We start from the raw sequence: 19,744 nt of genomic DNA, 5'->3' as shown, positions 1-19,744 counted from the left end.
AAGTACAATAAGACATGCAGCATATAGCTGAAATATCAATTATTTTGTTGTATCCTTGTCCTAGTCAGAAACACAAATAGTTTTTAATGACCTTACAGGGTGAGTTACTCTGAGAGACTGTAATATATGCATAAGTATTTTTATAAAGCTCTGAGCAGCGCTGGGGCTCAGTGATCAGCACTACAGCCGACCCAGGAGTTCTAGGGTTTTGGGTTCAGTTCCTGCCTGGGATATGTGTGTGTGTTTATGTGGGATTTGAATGTTAAGAAGAGCTTAAGTTTTTTAGTTATTATTTTTTATATGACTTTTGAATTGCTGACACCATGACTGAAATCCTTATTTTGTTTTGCTGTACCTGTGAACCTGGTAAATTTCCAAAACACTAATGAAACAATTATCAATCCTGTCAGATAGGGATGAAATAGTGATACTTTATTCATTCCCCTGGTAAAATAGTGCTGTCGCCTCTCTGATCTCGCTCTCTCTGACACACACATACAGGTGAGAGTAAATTTGGAGGTCAGAGCTCAGGGTTGGCCAGCATCCAGCACCCCTGAAGCTGGGGGGTAAGGGCCTTGCTCAAGGGCCCAAAACCAGCATCACTCTGCCGGCCAGGTATTTAAACCAGTGACCTTCTGACCACTGGCACAGAGTCCGAACCCACTGAACCACACACCACACCAAGAATGTTAAAAAATAAACATATCCTGCAGTATCCAGAATCAAAAAGAATGTCTGGGTGGTCTATATAAATACACCCTAACTGTTTTGATAAGATATACAGTAAAAGCAGAATCATGAATAACATCTGTACTTCTTTAGCAACAGACATATGTAAGATCACTTACAGAGCTGTCCTAGATTTCTTGATCACAGGCAGCAGCCTCTGAAGACCTTCATCTGATCCGATGTATTTCTTCAGATCAAACACATCCAGCTCCTTATCTGACATCAGTAACACAAAGGCCAGAGCTGACCACTGTGCAGGTGAGAGGTTTTCTGCTGAAAAACTTCCTGAACTCAAGTATCTTTGTACTTCCACTGTTAGAGAATTGTCACCCAGTTCATTCAGACAGTGGAACAGGTTGATGGTCCTTTCTGCAGATAAATTCTCCTGTATTTTCTCCTTGATGTACTGGGCCATTTCCTTAATGTTAGGTGAGCTGGTTCTTGTCTGTGCCAGTAGCCTTTGTAGCAGAATCTTACTGGAGTTTGTTGAGAGGCCAAGGAGGAAGCGGAGGTAGAGGTCCAAGTGTCCATTCTTGCTCCTTAATGCTTCATCCACTGCAGTCTTCAGCAGGTCAGCTGATGAGTTTGACAGAAACACATATAAAGCAGCGAGATACTCCTGAATGCTCAGATGCACAAAGCAGTACACCTTCTCCTGGTACAACCCATACTCCTCTTTAAAGACTTCTGTGCACACTCCAGAGTAAACTGAAGCCTCTGTGACATCAATGCCATTCTCTGTCAGGTCTTGCTTATAAAATATGAGGTTGCCTTTCTCAAGGTTATGAAAAGCCAGTTTACCAAGTTTTAATAGGAATTCCTTGCCAGATTTAGTGCACTTATTAAACTTGGTTTCATTGTTTTCGATGTATTTGTCATCTTTTAAACTCGCCTGAAAGATCAGGAAGTGTGTGTACATTTCAGTCAGAGTCCTTGGAATTTCTCCACTGTCAGACTCACTAAAAAGACTTTCAAGAACAGTGGCTGAAATCCAGCAGAATACAGGTATGTGGCACATGATGAAGAGGCTCCTTGATGATTTCACATGTGTGATAATCCTGCTCGCCAGGCTCTGATCACTAAATCTCTTCCTGAAATACTCCTCCTTCTGGGCATAATTGAATCCTCGTATCTCTGTCACCTGGTGAATGCAGTCAGGAGGTATCTGATTGGCTGCTGCTGGCCGGGAGGTTATCCAGAGGAGAGCGGATGGAAGCAGATTCCCCTTGATGACGTTAGTCAACAGCACATCCAGTGACGTTTTCTTTGTTACATCAAACCAGCTCTCATTGTTCTGAAAATCTAGAGGAAGACGACACTCATCCAGACCATCAAAGATCAACAAAACTTTGTACCTACACAACTCAGTGGATTCAAGCAATTTCAGTTCTGGGACAAAGTGGTGAAGCAGATCAATCAGACTGTATTCCTCCTTAATCAAATTCAGGTCCCGGAAAGGAAGAGCAAATATGAAGTGAATGTCCTGGTTTGCTTTTCCTTCTACCCAGTCAAGAATAACTTTCTGCACAGAGACTGTTTTCCCGATACCTGCAACCCCTTTTGTGAGTACAGTTCTGATAGGTGTCACACGCCCATGTAAGGGTTTAAATATATCATTGCACTTGACTGCAGTATCTTCTGTTTGCCTTTTCTTGGATGCTGTTTCAATCTGTCTCACTTCATGTTCATCATTGACTCCTCCAGCTCCCCCTTCAGTTATGTAAAGTTCTGTGTAAATCTCTTTGAGAAGTGTTGGCTGTCCTTCCTTAGCTTTCCCTTCAAATACACACTCAAATTTCTTCTTCAGGTTACATTTGATTATGTGCTGACACTGTGAGAGAAGATGCCCTGAAATGAAATGAGAAAAAAAACATTTTTTTACTCATATAACCCAAATTACATCAAGATAAAAAAATTATAAACTGAAATGTAATACACATTTTTTCATAAACTATGTTTCTGTGGCAAATCAAACACACACTGAATGAGGAACAGCTCTTACTCTTCTCCAGCATGTCAGCGAGATCATTTTTCTCCATGGTCCTCAGGATGTACAGTGTGATCTTCAGAGCTCCCTCTCTACCACAGGTCTTCTGCATCTGACCATCACTGTCCAGGTCATTGTCCTCCTCCAGCTGAGACTCAGAGCATTCTGGGTCATTCTGATCCAGGTACCTTTTGAATTTCATCAGCTCATCCTTCAGAAATGTTTGAGCTTTTTCCTCCAGTAACTGAAATGAACAGTTACAGTTTAATTATTTTCACTCCTGGCACCGAATCATTTTATGATTTCACTTGTGAATTAGTTGTAAATATCATCCCTTCGATAGATTCAATGACTTGTTGTATATCTGCAGAAGATGTATGTCAGTTTAGGTGAAAGTTTAGAAAATATACTTCAGTAATAAATGCAGACCTTGAAGATGGATGATAAGTCTCCTTTATATGAGTGTGAATTACATCTTTTCACTCGGTCCCTGTGAATAAAACACAAATATCCATCCATTAATTTAATCCATCCATCCTCCAGCCACTTATCCCGGTTTGGGTTGGGGGGGAGAGCGTGCAGCTGCAAACAGACAGGGGGCTCAGCCTCCAACACTGGGGGTGTGAAGCCACAGCACTGCCCTCTGTGCCGCCGCTAAAATAGGCATTTTATGGAGAGACAAAGGTCCTGCACTGACACTGACTACCACTGCTGCTGCTGGGGGAATAATAACCTACATTTGTATTTAAATAGATGTAACTATTTAAACACTCACAATATATTCAACAAATTAATACAGAAAACATACTAAGATCTCACAGTGCTTTTTTTTCCTTTTTAGGCATTTAAATTTACAAAAATGCTTTTTTCAAAATGTTTCTGTTTTTCTTGCAGTGTTTTCTTTGTTCTGCAGACTCCATCGCAAAATGCAAAAATACACTGCCCGGCCAAAATAAAGGTTCCCATTTGAATTTAAACCGGCAAATACTTAAAAAGCCAATGACTGGATCATTATTACAGCTCAGCAATGTCATGCAGCAATAAAGTAAAGTCAGTTGAGTACCTGAATCTACTGACTGGCCAGGTTACACCTCCATCCATCATGAATGGATTTTTTCTTTCCTGATGTCATGGGCATTAGGGGTGTAACAATACATCGATTTGTATCGATATATCGATTCAACGGCAAACGATCCGATGCATCGATGTGACCGCATAAATATCGATACATGCGTTTTTATTTTCTCGTCTGTTCCAGTATTGTTTTCATGATCCACTCCGACGTATACATGGTCTACACCAGGGGTGCCCAATAATGTAGGTCGATCGCGATCTACTGGTCGATCGCAAAGGTAGTGTGGGTAGATCGTATGGCATGAAAAATAAAGGATGGATGACGCATTCAACCGCACCAGCTGCTGCAAGCTTCCGAGTCGCCTAGTTAGCCTTCAATTTATTTCTACTAAACTTAAGAAAGGGTATAAAAATGAATGGGGGAGCTGGACCAAGTAAGAAGCCTCTAGCACAGGAGAGGGTCATACGAGCAGCTCATGACAGTTATGGACATACTTTTTGTTACACTTTTGTATTTGTCTGGAGAAGACTTGATTCAAAATAAAAATTATTCACCATGTTAATCTACATCCATCCAAAGTTTTTATTTTTACCTTATTGCACTTTATTTTGCCTGATTTATGGGACATACTTGACTACACTAGATTTTGTTTACAGTTCCCAATAAAATATGATAAAATGCTAATTATATTTGCCTTTTTTAATCCATTGAAATGTAAAGGATTGTGTGAAATTTCATTATTTCGACTACTATCCCCAGTATCGAACTGAATCAATCGTATCGTATCGTGGGATTCTGAGGAATCAAAAAAAATCGAACCGTTGGCTTAAGGAATATGATACTGTATTGTATCGCGAGGAAAGCTGTGATTTACACCACTAATGGGCATAATCCAGGGTGAGAAAGCCAAGATTCATCAGGCTCCAGTTGTCAAAGAGTGGTTCAGTAGCATGAGGAATCATTTTCACACATGAATTGGTGACCACAGAGTGTTGACCTTAACCCCATTGAAAGTCTTTGAGATATGCTGAAGAAGACTTCATGGAGTGATTCAACTCACTTTGTCAATACAACATCTCAGTGAAAAATGGATGTACATATGTATGAAACTAAATGCAGATGTTGCATAAACTTTTGGAAACAATGACATGATAAATGTCTGCCATAATCAAAGCTAAAGGCAGTCCAAAGCAAATATCAAATGGCAACTTTTTTTTTGGCAGGGAAGTGTAAAATCTAAAAGCAAAACTATTATGCCTATTGCGCCCTCTTGTGTTAACATTAATAAATGACTGTGTGCCACGGAACACTGTTATACATCTTCACTGTGTATCATCATATTTTTCAATTGCGAAATATCTTGCCACGGTGCATTGTCCCCCTCGCTGACATCCTGCATTATGATTATTGATGTTCCATCTTTTTAAATTCCCACTTGTTTCTCTTTCGGCTCCAAAAAATTGCTGGAATTGCCCACATAGGGGCCCCTACCCATGTCAGCCTGGGGCCCCCAAAAGAAGGTAAAAAAATAATATGCGGGTCTCCAAATTAATTCCCATCCCTTGACTAGGCCCGCTAAACCAAACACCAAATTATAACATGGAAAAAAAAGAAAAATACATTGAATACTTTGAGACACAGGAAAAACGGTGGCTGGCCGAGTGGACGAAGCCTCCGCCTGTAATCAGAAAGACAGTGTAAAACTATGCTAATTCAGATAATAAAATAAATTCAAGTAAAATCAGTACCAATGAAAAACTCAGTGTATGCACTCTCCAAAACAAAGCGCCGCTTCGGCTGGCTCGCAACTGCGTATACCGCTTCCAATATCAGAACGTACTACAAACAAAACACTTCAAATTAGTTCCAATGAACCACTATACTGTACAACCGGAGGCAGCATAAGAGGAAACTCACATGATTCCGTCTGCACTATGCATACCCACAACTTCTTGAATCACTTCCTGCCAGGCGCTATCCCTTTCTCCACCGAGTCCTCCAGCACTTTTAAAGGAAGAAATCACCTCTGCCACCTGGACTAATCAACACTAAGAGGCGGTGCACAATTAAATGGCTCTTCCTATCCCTCCCCACCATACATGCTACACTGGAACTCCGCTGCATGTCGCCTCAGCACTGCTGAAGGCCTCGTCTCATCCACTGACACTCTAACATGCAATTCCATGACAGCATTACCAGCTGAAAACTGGCTCCGGGCCTTTCTGCCACATTGTGGTTCTCTGAAGCGTCATGGAGTGGACGTGCTCAGAGGGTTATTGGAGTTCTCAAGTTCTCGCTCCATATTACAGTTCACCAATAGATGTGTAAAATTTACTCCCCCTTCTAAGACCCGCCCACCCCTTAAAAATCCAAAAGTAAAACATAAAAGCAAAGAAGAAAAAAAATATTTAATTCTATTTTTTTTATATTTGCAGTGTATATTTTCATTCTGATACTTAATAATTTGCATTAAAAAATTAACTCCAAACCTGTCACGTTCAAAAAAGTTGGCATGAGCAGCTTCTCTTTAACGCCATTAGCTTGGACAAAAAAATCTGAACCCTTCACAATAAGCACCTCAGCTCTCATTGTTTCATCAGACTGCTGGAACGCTCCGGTCAAAGGCATTTTGTTACTTTATATATAAGCTGGTTATTTATCTTCTTGATTAGAATGTGTGTTTTCACTGACGTTGGTTACATCTCTTGTGTGTCACTCTCCCCTCTTCCAAATGCTACCAGCACAGAGGCAAAACATCCACAATGTCAGCCGTCAAACTCCACCATTCGCGGGAGTGAACAGCAGCAAAAAGTCTGTCCTAGTCGCCAGTGAGTGTTTGCATCCAGCTCACTGCATGTCCACATTTCACCTAAACCAGTGTTTCTCAGCACAGTCCTGGGGACCCAGACAGGCCACATATTTGCTCCCACTCAGCTCCCAACACAGAGGGTTGAGAAACATCCTTTGTGTGAAACATGGTTTAATATTGTAGGGAGGACAAGTGATTTTATCAGTTTGACATGCTTAATGTCGGCTATGCTGACCATCAATTATTTAGAGGAGGGACATTTGGTAAAACAATATAGGCTGATAGACTCTAGGCAGGATTTTATATATAAGCCACTAATTTTGGTTTCTACTCATTTTTATTTTATCTCAGTTAATCATGGATTTTGTTGTTTTAATTTCAGTTAAGTTTTGTGTCTCACATTTTTGGTTTTAATAGTGATTAACAAAATGCTTTTGTTATCGTTTTAGTTTCATCACATTTTAGTGCATCACATAAATATCACATTTATTCTGATCTGGATCAGCAACAATTTAAATATCACCTTTAGTAAAGAAAGCAATTGCTTGTTCTTGTTTTCTTTGTCTGATGACTTAACAGGATATAGTAATTAATTATTTACAGGCAGCGTTAATGTGAGGCTGGTGCAGGATTTGTATGAGGACAGTGTGACAGCAGAGAGGTGTGCAGTAGGAATGATGGACTGGTTCAAGGTGGAGGTGGGATTGCACCAAGGATCGGCTCTTAGTCCTGGCTTGTCTGTAATGGTGATGGATAGACTGAGGAATGCGATCAGACAGGAGTCTCCGTGGACTATGATGTTCACAGATGACATTGTGATCTGTAGTGAGAGGAGGGGACAGACTGAGACGAGCCTGGAGAGGTGGAGGGATGCACTGGAGGGAAGGGGAATGAAAGTCAGTAAGAGCAAGATGGAGCACATGTGTGTAAATGAGAGGGAAGGTGGAGGAATGGTGTGGTGGCCAGGAGTAGGAGCAGTGAAGGTGGATGGGATTAGATATTTGGGGTCAACTGTCCAAAGTAATGAAGAATGCAATAAAAATGTGAAGAAGAGGGTACAGGCAGGGTGGAGTGGGTGGGGAAGAGTGGCTGGAGTGATGTGTGACAGAAGGGTGTCTGCAGGGGGGTGTCTTGTGTTTGTTTACATGTATATTTACCTTTGATCTGTAGGAAAAGGTCCCTCTCTGAAGTAGATTGGGGGGTACATTGACGCATCACTCTTCATGGAAACACAGCTGGGTACAGGTGAGCCTGCTCTCTCCATCAGGACACTGTGGACAGTCAGAAGAACAATCCTCATTATTTAAACAAAGTCCATATAATTCACATTAAAACCTTCAGTTGTTTAGCTTTCTGCTCTGCCTTCATGTACTTTTATATGTCATATAACTCATGATGCAAGCAGGCCTGCTTACAGTTAACTTTAATATGAAATAGTCTCAGCTAAAAATAAGATTCCAATATGAAAGGTTTAGTATCATTGTTACAATCTCAGCTGCTAGACTTGGCTGTTGTTGCTTTTTATTCCTGTTTATTGAACTATCTGTTTATATATTTGTTTGCTTATGCTCTACTTCATTATTTGTGACCATTTTTGATAGAACTGGCTGACTATGGAAGAAAAAGGAGGAGAAAGAAGATGCTGAGGTCTGTTTATTAATCTACACGCATTAACATGTTCCACACTGAGCCAGTCATAGCTAGGAACCCTTTCTGCTTTTATATTATGGCCTGACTATAGACCCAAAGAGACATGCAGCTAGTGGGCTGTAACAATCATTTACCATAAATCACAATGTTCTTCACAACACGATCCTGACAGTGTTCCTGTCTTATTCAGGTATTACTCCTATGATCACTGCTATTTATAATTAATTAGACTTAAAAAAATACTCAATGCCAAATTTTTGAGAACATATATTTTTGGAAAATAATATCATTTCAGCTAGGAAATGTAAACCTAGATCCTGTAAGAACAAACACAGTGTATTCCGGAGCGGAAACACCACAAGATTAACCTCAAATGAGATCCCCCACAATAAACTTCACAATAAATGATCAAGTTCCCCATGATAAGTTTTGCTGAGCACCTACCAGACTCCTACTAGAAACCTTTGTGTAAAGTTACAACTGATTGACTCTCTCTTTCAAAAATGCGTGGAAGATTGTTTTTATGTCGGTTTGTAAAGCAGTACAAACACACAGCTTCTGTCTTACCTCTCAGTTCTCTTTGTTTTACACCCCACAGGGGGGGTCATTTCAGAGGCAGCTCCCTCCATTTTTGTGCCAATCAAGACCAGATGACTCCTGCTGGGGCCTTTGTGAATACCAAACGTTAACAGATACATACAGGGGTTGGACAATGAAATTTAAACACTGGCCAATGTAGTGTTTGAGTTTTCACGCCTATATTTGTGCAACCTGTTGGCCAAACTTCACTGTTTGCACATTCCATCAGTAAGAGCAGAGTGTGAAGGTTGAATTAGCAGAGCAATAACATAGCTCTACATAAAATGCTTCACTCCACACAACATAATTGGAGACATATTATACTATTAGACATATTATATTCAAAAGAGGGCAAATTATTAGTGTGCGTCTCACTGGTGCACCTGTGATCAGGACAGCGAGTCTTTGTGGTGAACTGAGAGCCACAGTATCCAGAGTAATGTCAGAATTCCACCACGAAGGATGGACCATATCCAACAGGACTAACTGTGGATGCATGAGGAAGCTGTCTGATAGGGATGTCTGGGCACTAACCCGGATTGTACCCAAAAAACATGAAACCACAGCTGCCCAACTCACTGCAGAATTACATCCGCACCTCGACTCTCCTGTTTCCACCAAAACTGTTAGTCGGGAGCTCCACAGGGTCAATATTCATGCTCAGGCTGCTATAGCCAAACCTTTGGTCACTCATGCCAATGCCAAACGTCAGTTTTCAATGGTGCCAGCAGCGCAAATCTTGGGCTGTAGATAATGTGAAACATGTATTGTTCTCTGATGAATCCACCTTCACTGTCTTTCCCAAAGAGGCTCACCACCTGGACTGTTGCTATCCAGAGTGCAGCACGGGGGTGGACCAGTGATGGTCTGCACTGTAATATCATGGCATTCCTTAAGCTCACGACTTGATCTAGATGTGCGTGTCACTGCCAAGGACCACTAAACCATTCTGGAGGACCATGTTCACCCCGCGGTTCAATCATTGTACCCTGAAGTTGGTGCCATGTATCAGGATGATAAGGCACCAATACACACAGAAATACTTGTGACAGAGTGGTTTGATGAACATGAAAATGAAGCTGACCATCACCCACGGCCTGTACAGTTACCAGATCTGAATATTATTGTCCACTTTGGGGTATTTTGGAGGAGTGGCTCAGGAAACATTTTCCTCCACCAGCATCAGGCAGTGACCTGGCCACTGTTCTGCAAGACAAATGGCTCAAAATCCCTCTGGCCACTGTGCAGGACTGTCACTGTATCTGTCATTCCCAAGACAAACTGATGCTGTACTGGCCGCAAAATGAGGTCCTACACCACACTAATAAATTATTGCGGTCTTAGATTTTGTTATTCAGACACATGGACAGACACATTGCCTTTGGATTGCAACTGTTCCTGTGTTTGCGTCTGCAGATTTGATAATAAATAATTTTAAAAAGTATTCTGTTTTCCCTGCTGTACCAAAATTGCACCAAACCATGAAACCATAACCGAGGTTTGCACTGAAATTGTGAAATTTTTGCTCCACTACTTTTCTCCACACTTCTATGCAACATCAAAGTTATTGCTGGTGCTTGTGGACAAACAATCAGCAAGATAATCACCTGGTTCCTGGAAAAAAGGCTTGGTTCTGGGAAGAAGATCCTGTTGTGGGAAAGTTCCTAAAATGTAGAGATACATGATATATCTGTTTATGGGTCGATTACAGCTTGGCCCACTGAGTCTGGGCACAGGGGCCCCAGGGCCTTAGGGGGGCCCCGAGTGAAGTCCCCCACCTTGTGAAGGCAGTCCATGGCCATTTTTAGGTGTAGATGTCTGGCGAAGAGACGGTTTCCCTTGTAAAGTATGTGAGCTGTATCCGACCTATAGCCCTGCTGACATGTGTCTTACTAACACAGCCAAGAGACTGACCAAACCCATCTGGGTGTGTCAGCACTAAAAATTTCCAATCTCTTACTTGTAAAAGTAATATAGAACAATTGAATGGAATGGATTCGTAATGCAGGTTTATGCAAGCTAATGCTAATTCTGTTAGCATTTGATGCTGACATAAAACAGCGATTCTCACAGGGTGCTTTCACACCGCTGGAATGGTTTTTTTAGGAGCCAGAACTTTTTTCTGGAACCAGAAAGAGTTGCCGTGTTCATGTAACCCACATGGTATTTGGAAATTGATTTTATTTTTTAATTTTTTTCTTGGTTCTGTTTTAGTAGGACATGTGTGTTTATATGTACAGACATTTTTTTTAATATATATATATATGTAACTATGTGTGTACTTTTATATTCTTTAAACAAATTTTGCCCATTTTTTTTTTTTTTTGTCTAGTTATTTTTTTTTTTGAGCTTACCTGGCAATTGCACTTGTTTTAAGTGAAGGAGGCATATTGTTGGTACTATCGCAACAACTCAGAGCAACGTATGCTCTGCGTCATTACGCTCTGCGTAGGTTGGCGAACTGTTTTACAAGTCGCCTTGAGCGAGCGGGGTATAGACAGAGCTGAGTGTTGCTGCCGGCATTTGTGGCGCCTATAATATCTCGCTATCAAAATCTGCCTCTCTTGCCAGTCTCCTTTGCCAGGACGAGCGGCCGAGGAAAAACAACTACGTCGCCATTTCGCCGATCCCTTCCCGCCGAAGGACACCAAGAGCGCCAGTCTCCTTTTTTTTTTTGGACGGGACAGTGAGGAGCTGGCCAGAACTTTTTTTTTTATTTCACAATTGGATACCCAGTGAAGATTATAAATTTATATATATTTTTGATTTATCGAATTAATTTTTTTTCTTTGGACTCTATTGAAATAATATACACTTTTGTTATTGGTTTATATACTGGGATTTTATGTTAAATTGACTGGCTAGTTGAAATGTTATATAAAATGGCTTTGAAGTAAGGCATATCGTGTCCACATCACATTTCATTCAAAACCCCAGTGATTGGACTCAGACTATATAACGAGATTGAAGGACCTGGTACCCTACCCCTGTTTTATACATATATTTTGGTTCAATAGAATTAGGGGTTACATTCACACCACAGAAACCCCAGCAGATTGTAATTCCTTGGAGTCAGTTCTGGAACCTCTTGTAAGTCTCATTCTGGAGTTCCGTGACCCTGAATAGGATAAACAGTTACACGAGATGGATGGATGGATATTCTGGAGTAGGTACTTTTCATTGGAACACTGGGCTGGGGCTCATAGCAATAACTTGCTGATTGTTTGACTACAAGCACTGGAACTGACTTGGAAGTTATGTGGAAGTGCTGGGAAAAGAGATACAAGCACTGGAGCAAAAACTGAACAGATGGAATTATTTTTGTACCTCAATTACATTTAATGCATCAATGAAAACCTTTTTGCTTGTGCCTCCATATTTCTGCATTGAAAAAGTAGATCAATAATGAATATACCTTTGTCAAATAAATTTTATTCCTTGGAAAACGAAAGATCAATCTGCTGGCTAGATTTAATAAAATAACACGGGCCATATAAATAAAAGACGTGTCCCATTTTGATTGCGATGAATCCCCCAATAACTACCAAATGTTCATTCTCCATTGTTTTCGGGTGGTGGTAGTGTTGTCGTCAAGACCGCCTAAACCGAGACCAAGACATTGCCAAGACCGGAGGGTATCAAGACCAAGACACTGCCGAGACTTGAGGGGACCAAGACCAAGTCCAAGACCAAGACCAAGACACACTAAGGCGAGACCAAGACCAAGACTGGTCGAGACCAAGACCAAGATCGAAAACAGACTAGGGCTAGAATCGACATCACATTACCCAGATGTAGAGAAAAAAGGTATTGTTGTAAAGTGTCATTACTCGATCATTAAATCAAATTCATGTTATCTTTTCAATTATATTGTCCATATGTCCATATGTCTCTCATTTAAAATCTCCCAGATTTGTCATAGTTACGAGACCTGATGGAAAATAATATTCTCAGCAATCCTCTCCTATAACCATTTTATCAGACCTCGTCAAGGGAAAGAGATGGGATGTACCAGAAAGATGTTCATATTAAGTCTCTTATACCAGGGACAGAGGCCTCGGGTAAGCTATGAATACAGCTATGTAATGATCCTTTGCTTTGAATTGAAGAGAATTGAGAGAATGAGCCTCCAGATTGACTTGCACCTCCAAGACCGTGCTTTGTAATCAATGTAAAATACCTAATTTATTTGGATTATAACTATGCTATAGACTTCGCGGACATTTTCGGACATTTCTTTGCCGATGTATGATACGATGTGTATGATGTGTGTGGACTGTGAAGCACTGGCAGTGTCCGTGAAGAAAATGTATAAAATGTAACATTTTTGAAATGGATGCATCTGACTGGTTGCATTTGAATTGAGGCGCGTAATAAATAATAATACTGTTCTGTGAGGATGTGCAGTTTTCTCTTTTTTTCCCCATCCCATCGAGACCGCTATGTCCGAGACCAAGACAAGACCGAGACCAAATAGAGTCGAGACCAAGATAAGACCGAGACCAAATAGAGTCGAGACCAAGACAAGACCGAGACCACAAAAAATTGGTCTCGAGACCAAGACCGGTCTCGAGAACTACAACACTAGGTGGTGGTGTAGTTTTGTATGAAATATTTTTTTTTGCTTCTCCCATGCTTATTTAGCATGAAGGTCTCAGTTTCTGTTCTGCGGCGTGAAAGTGACACATGAAAGTGGTCACCAGCTACAAACGTCGCTGGTAGAAACAGCCTGGGAACTTGTAACCAGGAACAATGTTGCAGAACTTTGGTGTGAAAGCGCCCACAGACGGAGGAGGGAAAATTATAATGAAGTAAATCATGATGTAAACAGTGTGAACAGCAAACAAGTGTCACTTCCAAACCTCCAAACCTGGCAACGCCTTTACCAAGCTGACCCTTGTGCAGTGGAAAATTAAAGCGAGCTAGAAATGCACAGGAATTATTATCTCTATGTGGAACCGATCGGGTACGGATTACCTGTATGCAAGTGGAAAAGCAACTTTAGATCCTACACAGTTTTGACCAGCTGTGGTTTTGGGGCCCTTCAATTACCTAGGGGGGCCTTGAGCAACCATCAGCATCCATTTTTGGACAAAATCCCCCATAAGAACATAAGAAATTTACAAACGAGAGGAGGCCATTCGGCCCATCAAGCTCGTTTGGGGAGAACTTCACTAATAGATCAGAGTTGTTAAAATCTTATCTACATGTAGCTCTGATTTATAGGAACCCAGGGTTTTAGCTTCCGCTACACTAGCAGGAAGACTATTCCATACTCTACACGCTGTGTAAAGAAGTGCTTTCTCAAATTCAGTTTAAAATGTTCTCTCCCACTAATTTCCACCTATGGGCACGTGTTATAGTATTTAAACTAATATTAAAGTAGCCATTTGGCTGAACAGTATGTTCAGAATTTATTAGAATCTTATATACCTGGATCATTTATCTCTTTTCCGCGAGACTGAACAGATTCAGCTCAGATAGCCCACCTTGGGGTCGTCTGCAAATTTAACCAGTTTGTATTTAACCAGCAATCATTAAACTCATTTACTATATCAATTTCATTTTCAATTGTAAGACCCTTATTATTCTGCAGATTAGTGATTTCAGCTTTTAGAGCTCTTTTGGAGTTAAAAAATATCATTAATGTAAATTAGGAACAATAATTGTCCTAAAATTGAACCCTGTCGTACCCCACTATGAATACAGGCCCACTGTGACATTGTGCCTCTAATAATACCTGCTGCTTCCTGTCTGTTAACCAGTTTTCGATCCAAGCTGCCACAGTTCCTAAAATCCCTGCAGCTTTGAGCTTAAGCAAGAGCCGTTTGGGGGGACAACATCAAAGGCCTTCTGGAAATCTGAGTAGATCACGCTGTAGGCCTTACTGTGATCAATTAAATGGTAATCTAACATTTTCACTTGGATTTTAGCTTCCATTACCTTTCTAGTTATGCAAGTTAAACTGATTGGCCTATAGTTTGCTGGATTACTTCTATCCCCTTTTTTGAATATGGGTGTTATATTAGCATGCTTCCAATCAGAAGGTACCACACCCGCAGATTACAATTTCTGGAATATTAGAGTTAAAGATTGGCTAATAATATCCCTCATCTCTTTTAAAACTATAGGCAAGATACCATCAGGGACCTGTGATTTATTTATTTTGAGCTTAGCTAGGCTTAGTATCACATCAGCCTCAGTTATGCATATATTAGTCATAGATGACGCTGTATTTGTACTAAATGATGGCAGGTTACTTGTGTTCTCTACTGTGAATACCCGTGTAAAATAATCATTAAATTTGCTAAATCAATTTCATTTTCAATTATAAGACCTTTACTATCCTGCAGATTAGTGATTTCAGCTTTTAGAGCTCTTTTGGAGTTAAAATATTGGAAGAAACTTTTAATATTATCCTTAGCCTCCAATGCAATCTTCCTTTCTACATTCCTCTTGGCGAGTCTAATGTTATTTTTTAATTCAACCTGTAGACTTAGATACTCCTGTTTTATTTTGAAATCATTAGTTAATTTCCATTTGTGGAATAGAGCCCTTTTATTCCTGACTTTATTCTTAACTTCCGTAGTAAACCATCTTGGCTGCAGTTTCCTAGATTTAGTTTTGCTGGAAACAGGTATGAAGTCCTCTTGCACTTGCAACAATGTGCTTTTAAAAAATTCCCATGACTATGTAGTGCTTCTTGTTAGCGTCTTAGCACAGTGATTAACGCAACCTGTGCGTTTTGGGGTCTCAGGGCCCAGTTAATTACCATGAATTACCTCCGAAGCTCTGTTCCCTGTTTGTGAAGGCAGTCAGCAATCATTTTCAGATAAAATCCTCTGGTACTCTGGACAGCCCAGAGGGGATAAGTGGCATAACGTGTACTGTGGGGGAGACCTCGAAAAGTTTGTGCCCAGGGGCCTGTGATTTCTTAATCTGCCAATGTACTGGTTGAATTACCAATAGTGCTGGCTGATATTTAAGCTTTATCAGTATTCAAAGTTAGCAGCACCAGAGCTAAAGAATCAAGCCCAAAAACAAGCCCATTACACACGACCATATGGAACGCAGTCAGTCCTGTATTTGCCATATTATGTTTACATATAACATGCATACAACAGTAACTCCAGTAACTGCAATACTGCAGATCTGGTTCTAAAGTCTTTATTTATTATTGTCTATTGTTAGTGTGACAGTAAATGACTCCTTATGGCTTACCATGAACATAATATGGCTATTTGTAGCACATTTTGCACCAATTTTTGGATACTGAACTCATTATATCCCAACACAAAGAAAATATCTGAGAGAGATACATAATCTGAATGCAGTGCTTTTCAAACCAGTCATGGGGACAGACAACGTTTCTGCTCCCTCTCAGCTCCCAGTCACACCTGTACCAGGTAATAATCTAGCTTCCCCATAGTACCTGCAACATTAAATCACCGGCGCCGCCACTGTATATAAGTGTTATACATGCTTATTTTATTATTAACTGTATCTGTTAAATATAATCTTACCTTGCAATACAAAATGTCTTTATATTATTCCAGAATCTTATCCGTGTTTCTTGACAAAATGGAGACTCCAGCTCTAAAATACTTTCACTTTTATTTACCCACAGAGACCCCCCCCCACAGAGACCCCCCCGTCCCGGGCCTCATACAGCACAGGCTGGCAGGGCGGCTCACAGCCACCTCCTCCTCTGTCCCCCAGCAGCACCTTCCAGAGCAGAGCAGCCAGACACCAACTGCTGGGCACCTTTCCAATGGTTTATCTCTCTGTTCCTGGGCTTGGCTGAAGCTTTTCTTTCAGCCTAGATTTGATATCTTGAATAACTTTCTGGGGGTGAATTAATAATCACTGTGAACCTGGTCACCTGACTCTCCTTCCTGAAACAGATACACTCCCAGCAAACACACAGAAACAAAGGAAGTAATCTGACATTTATGTGCCAGATCCTTCATTATCATGTGGATTATGTTGAACAATATAAAAATCAAATCTGCAAGCATGTTCTGTCTAAACCTGACACAGTCTGTCTGTAACTGCACATGCCTGCATGTTACAACTGATACCACCTGATAGCTGCAAATCCCATCAGCCTTTTGCTATAAATCTGTTTCATCTGGAGAAATGACAAATAAAAGGCTAACAAAAGTCTAAATGCACAAAGAGATTAATTCTCAGTATAACTGCTCTCTCCTGCCTTTCTGCTTTCTACTCAGTTTCTATCTACATCATAAAATTGTTGGATTATAGCTGATTTGCGGGGAAAATAATTTATACTCATAAAAATAAAGTTAATGTTTGCTGAATGTATAGTTTTTATAATGAAGTCAAGTGGGACTTTATTGTCACACCAACCATATACAGCACACTGCATACAGTGATGTGAAATAACGTTTCCCAGATTGCAGTGCGAGCTGCATATATACATAAAGTGCTTAGACCAGACAAGTGCAGGAGTGAGGGACACATTAACAACACTGACACGCAATGTAGATGTAAAGACAGGTGGAATGTTTCAAACGGCCAATGATGGAGCAGCAGAGTGTTGTGTGGGAGTAAATAAATAACAAAAGATGTTAAAGATAAATATAGGAAACAGTGCAATAATGCAATAATGGTGCAAATGGCAATAAAGTAACAAAAAGTGCTGCTGGATGGCAGAGTTAGTGTAACGTCCACATCTGTAGGGAGGGGGGGCAGCAAAGAGGTCAGAGTCTGGGTGGCCATGGGGAAGAGGCTGTTACAGAGTCTGGCAGAACTGGCTTAGATGCTCTGGAAGCTTCTGCCAGACAAAAACGGAGTGAAAAGACTGTGTGAAGGGTGGAGACTTTTCAGTTCCCAAACCAGGCAGTGATACAGTTGGTCAGAACACTCTGGATGGGGCCCCTGTAGATCATGGTGAGGATGGGGGGAGGTAGACTTGCCCTCCTTAGCTACAGTAGGAAGTGAAGATGCTGCTCTGCCTTCTTGGCAGAGGAGGAGGTGCTGAGGGACCAGGTGAGGTCAGCTGGCAGGTGCAGCCCAAGGAATCTGGTTCTCCTGAGCGACTCCACTGCAGAGCCCACAATGTGCAGCATTGGGTGGACAGCATGGGCCAAAGCAGCAACAAGAATTGGCAGATCCTGCCAATGTAGTTTCAGGAATATTCAGGCCCGTTGTTCCTCGATGAGGGACTGGGCCAGTCCTCGATCTTGTCCGGATCTAGTCCCATCTGGCTCCACGCTATGTTACACCGTACCCACTTCTCTTGCAAGATCCCTTTGTCCGTAACAAGCAGAGAACTCAGCTGCCCCACATTGGGCACCAAATTGTCGTAGAAAAATTATAAATCAACCTCTCTAATAACTCTAGTTAAGTTAGCCACTTAGAATAAATTGCTGGACCTCTCAGTTGGTGAGCAAAGTCATATATTTTATTCAAGCAATCCAGCAAAGTGCTCCAGTCACACTCAGTACCCCGAGCACAAAGAGCAACCAGTTGATAAACCATAACACCCAATTCCCTATAAGGACTTCTAAATCCTAATTGGTCACAAAACACCAACAGACCAAGCTCAAACATGATAACTACTTATGCGTTTGAACTATTGCATAACATATTGCATATGATTGCGACTACTTTATAACTACAACTCTCTATGCACCAGTTGGGGCAGCTTCGAATCCCTTCCTGCTGGTGGTCCCCCCCCCTTCCCCCCTTCTCCGCTGCCGGTCTCTCCAAGGTCTTCAGGGCCTGTGAAACTGACCACATGCGGGCTACTGTGAGACAAGGACACACAGTGTCACGCCCAGCTCCGGACGATCCTCCTGTGTGCCACGCCCCCTCATTACCTCGTGTTAATTCCTGATTGTTCTCACCTGTTTCTTGTTGATGCCAGCTTGCCTTGTGTATTTAGTCCGCTTCTGAGTTAAGTCCCCCAGATTTGTCATTAACGTTTGTAGTGTTGAGTCCTGTAGATCCCGTTCATCCAAATAAACCCCGTTTTACCCGACTTATATTCTGACCTTAAATGTTTAGTACAGGCCCAAAAGACTATCAGAAACAGTGAGGGGAAATTTTAGATAAGCAAGTGTTAATAGCGCAGGTCAACATGTCTGAAAATTTTCAGGATACTTTGTCTGCCTTTGCTAACAAGGTGGCTGCCTGTGTAAATCTGGAAGAAGAGTCAGCAGAATATACTGTAGCATTAATCAATGATATAGTAAATCACACTTCTGAACCAGTCACAGAAGAGGAAAGCATCAGTTCCACAGAATCCACACTTAAAGGTGATTCGCTAAAAGGCGTTTATAAACACAAAACCTCTGGTATTGGTGTGGTGTTCAGATACTTTCCAAGAAAGATACTTCTGTGGTTTCAGAACTGAAAAACCACAGCAACACACACAAAAGACACAATAAGAAAGTGGAACAGAAGATAAGGCACAAAAAGGAATCACTTGATAGCAAACAACTGGCTGCCTGTCTAAAGGAGGAGGCAGTTTGTACTGAAGCAAAGGACAGCTATGCAGAAGAAGACATTCACATTGAAGAACGGACATGCTGTTTCAACAAGGAAACAAAATGTCCAGAGGAAAAATATAACTGCAGCAAAGAGGAAGCTCTTTGCAGAGAAGAACATGATCGCTGTTTGGAAAGCAAGTCAACTTCTGTAGAAGAGCGAGATGGATTTGCTGAGGGAGAAACTAACTGCTTGAGTAAAGAAGAACAGAACAATATTTCTGCAGAAAATGAAATTGTTTCTGCAGAATGGCAGGATGGTTGGGGAGCAAAGCAAGTTAACTGGCTGGAGGATATGGAGCGCGATGGGGAGAAGGACAGCTCTTTTGGACAGAAGAGTATGGAAAAGCAGGCAAGTTTTGAAGGAGAGAAGATTAGCTATGGACAGCAAATCGGAGCTG

At 41.2% G+C, this 19,744-nt stretch overlaps 1 protein-coding gene and 1 long non-coding RNA gene across 2 annotated transcripts in view; one reads left to right on the top strand and one right to left on the bottom strand.

Moving 5' to 3' along the window:
* Window positions 1–19,744, bottom strand: part of LOC111844580 (NACHT, LRR and PYD domains-containing protein 3-like) — a 137,809-nt gene that overhangs the window by 81,491 nt on the left and 36,574 nt on the right. The window contains exons 3-7 of the mRNA XM_072711614.1: window positions 7,758–7,871; window positions 7,445–7,475; window positions 3,146–3,232; window positions 2,732–2,960; window positions 849–2,577 (exon numbers count right to left, since the gene is read on the bottom strand). Of these exons, the coding sequence (XP_072567715.1) occupies window positions 849–2,577; window positions 2,732–2,960; window positions 3,146–3,232; window positions 7,445–7,475; window positions 7,758–7,871 (2,190 nt within the window). The remainder of the gene's footprint in view (window positions 1–848; window positions 2,578–2,731; window positions 2,961–3,145; window positions 3,233–7,444; window positions 7,476–7,757; window positions 7,872–19,744) is intronic.
* Window positions 1–19,744, top strand: part of LOC140588944 (uncharacterized) — a 212,645-nt gene that overhangs the window by 157,927 nt on the left and 34,974 nt on the right. The gene's annotated exons all lie outside the window — the stretch shown is intronic.

This window comes from Paramormyrops kingsleyae, chromosome 4, assembly GCF_048594095.1.
Source record: "Paramormyrops kingsleyae isolate MSU_618 chromosome 4, PKINGS_0.4, whole genome shotgun sequence".
NCBI classification, from domain to species: Eukaryota; Metazoa; Chordata; class Actinopteri; order Osteoglossiformes; family Mormyridae; genus Paramormyrops; species Paramormyrops kingsleyae.
This window is presented reverse-complemented; position numbering and strand designations above follow the sequence as displayed.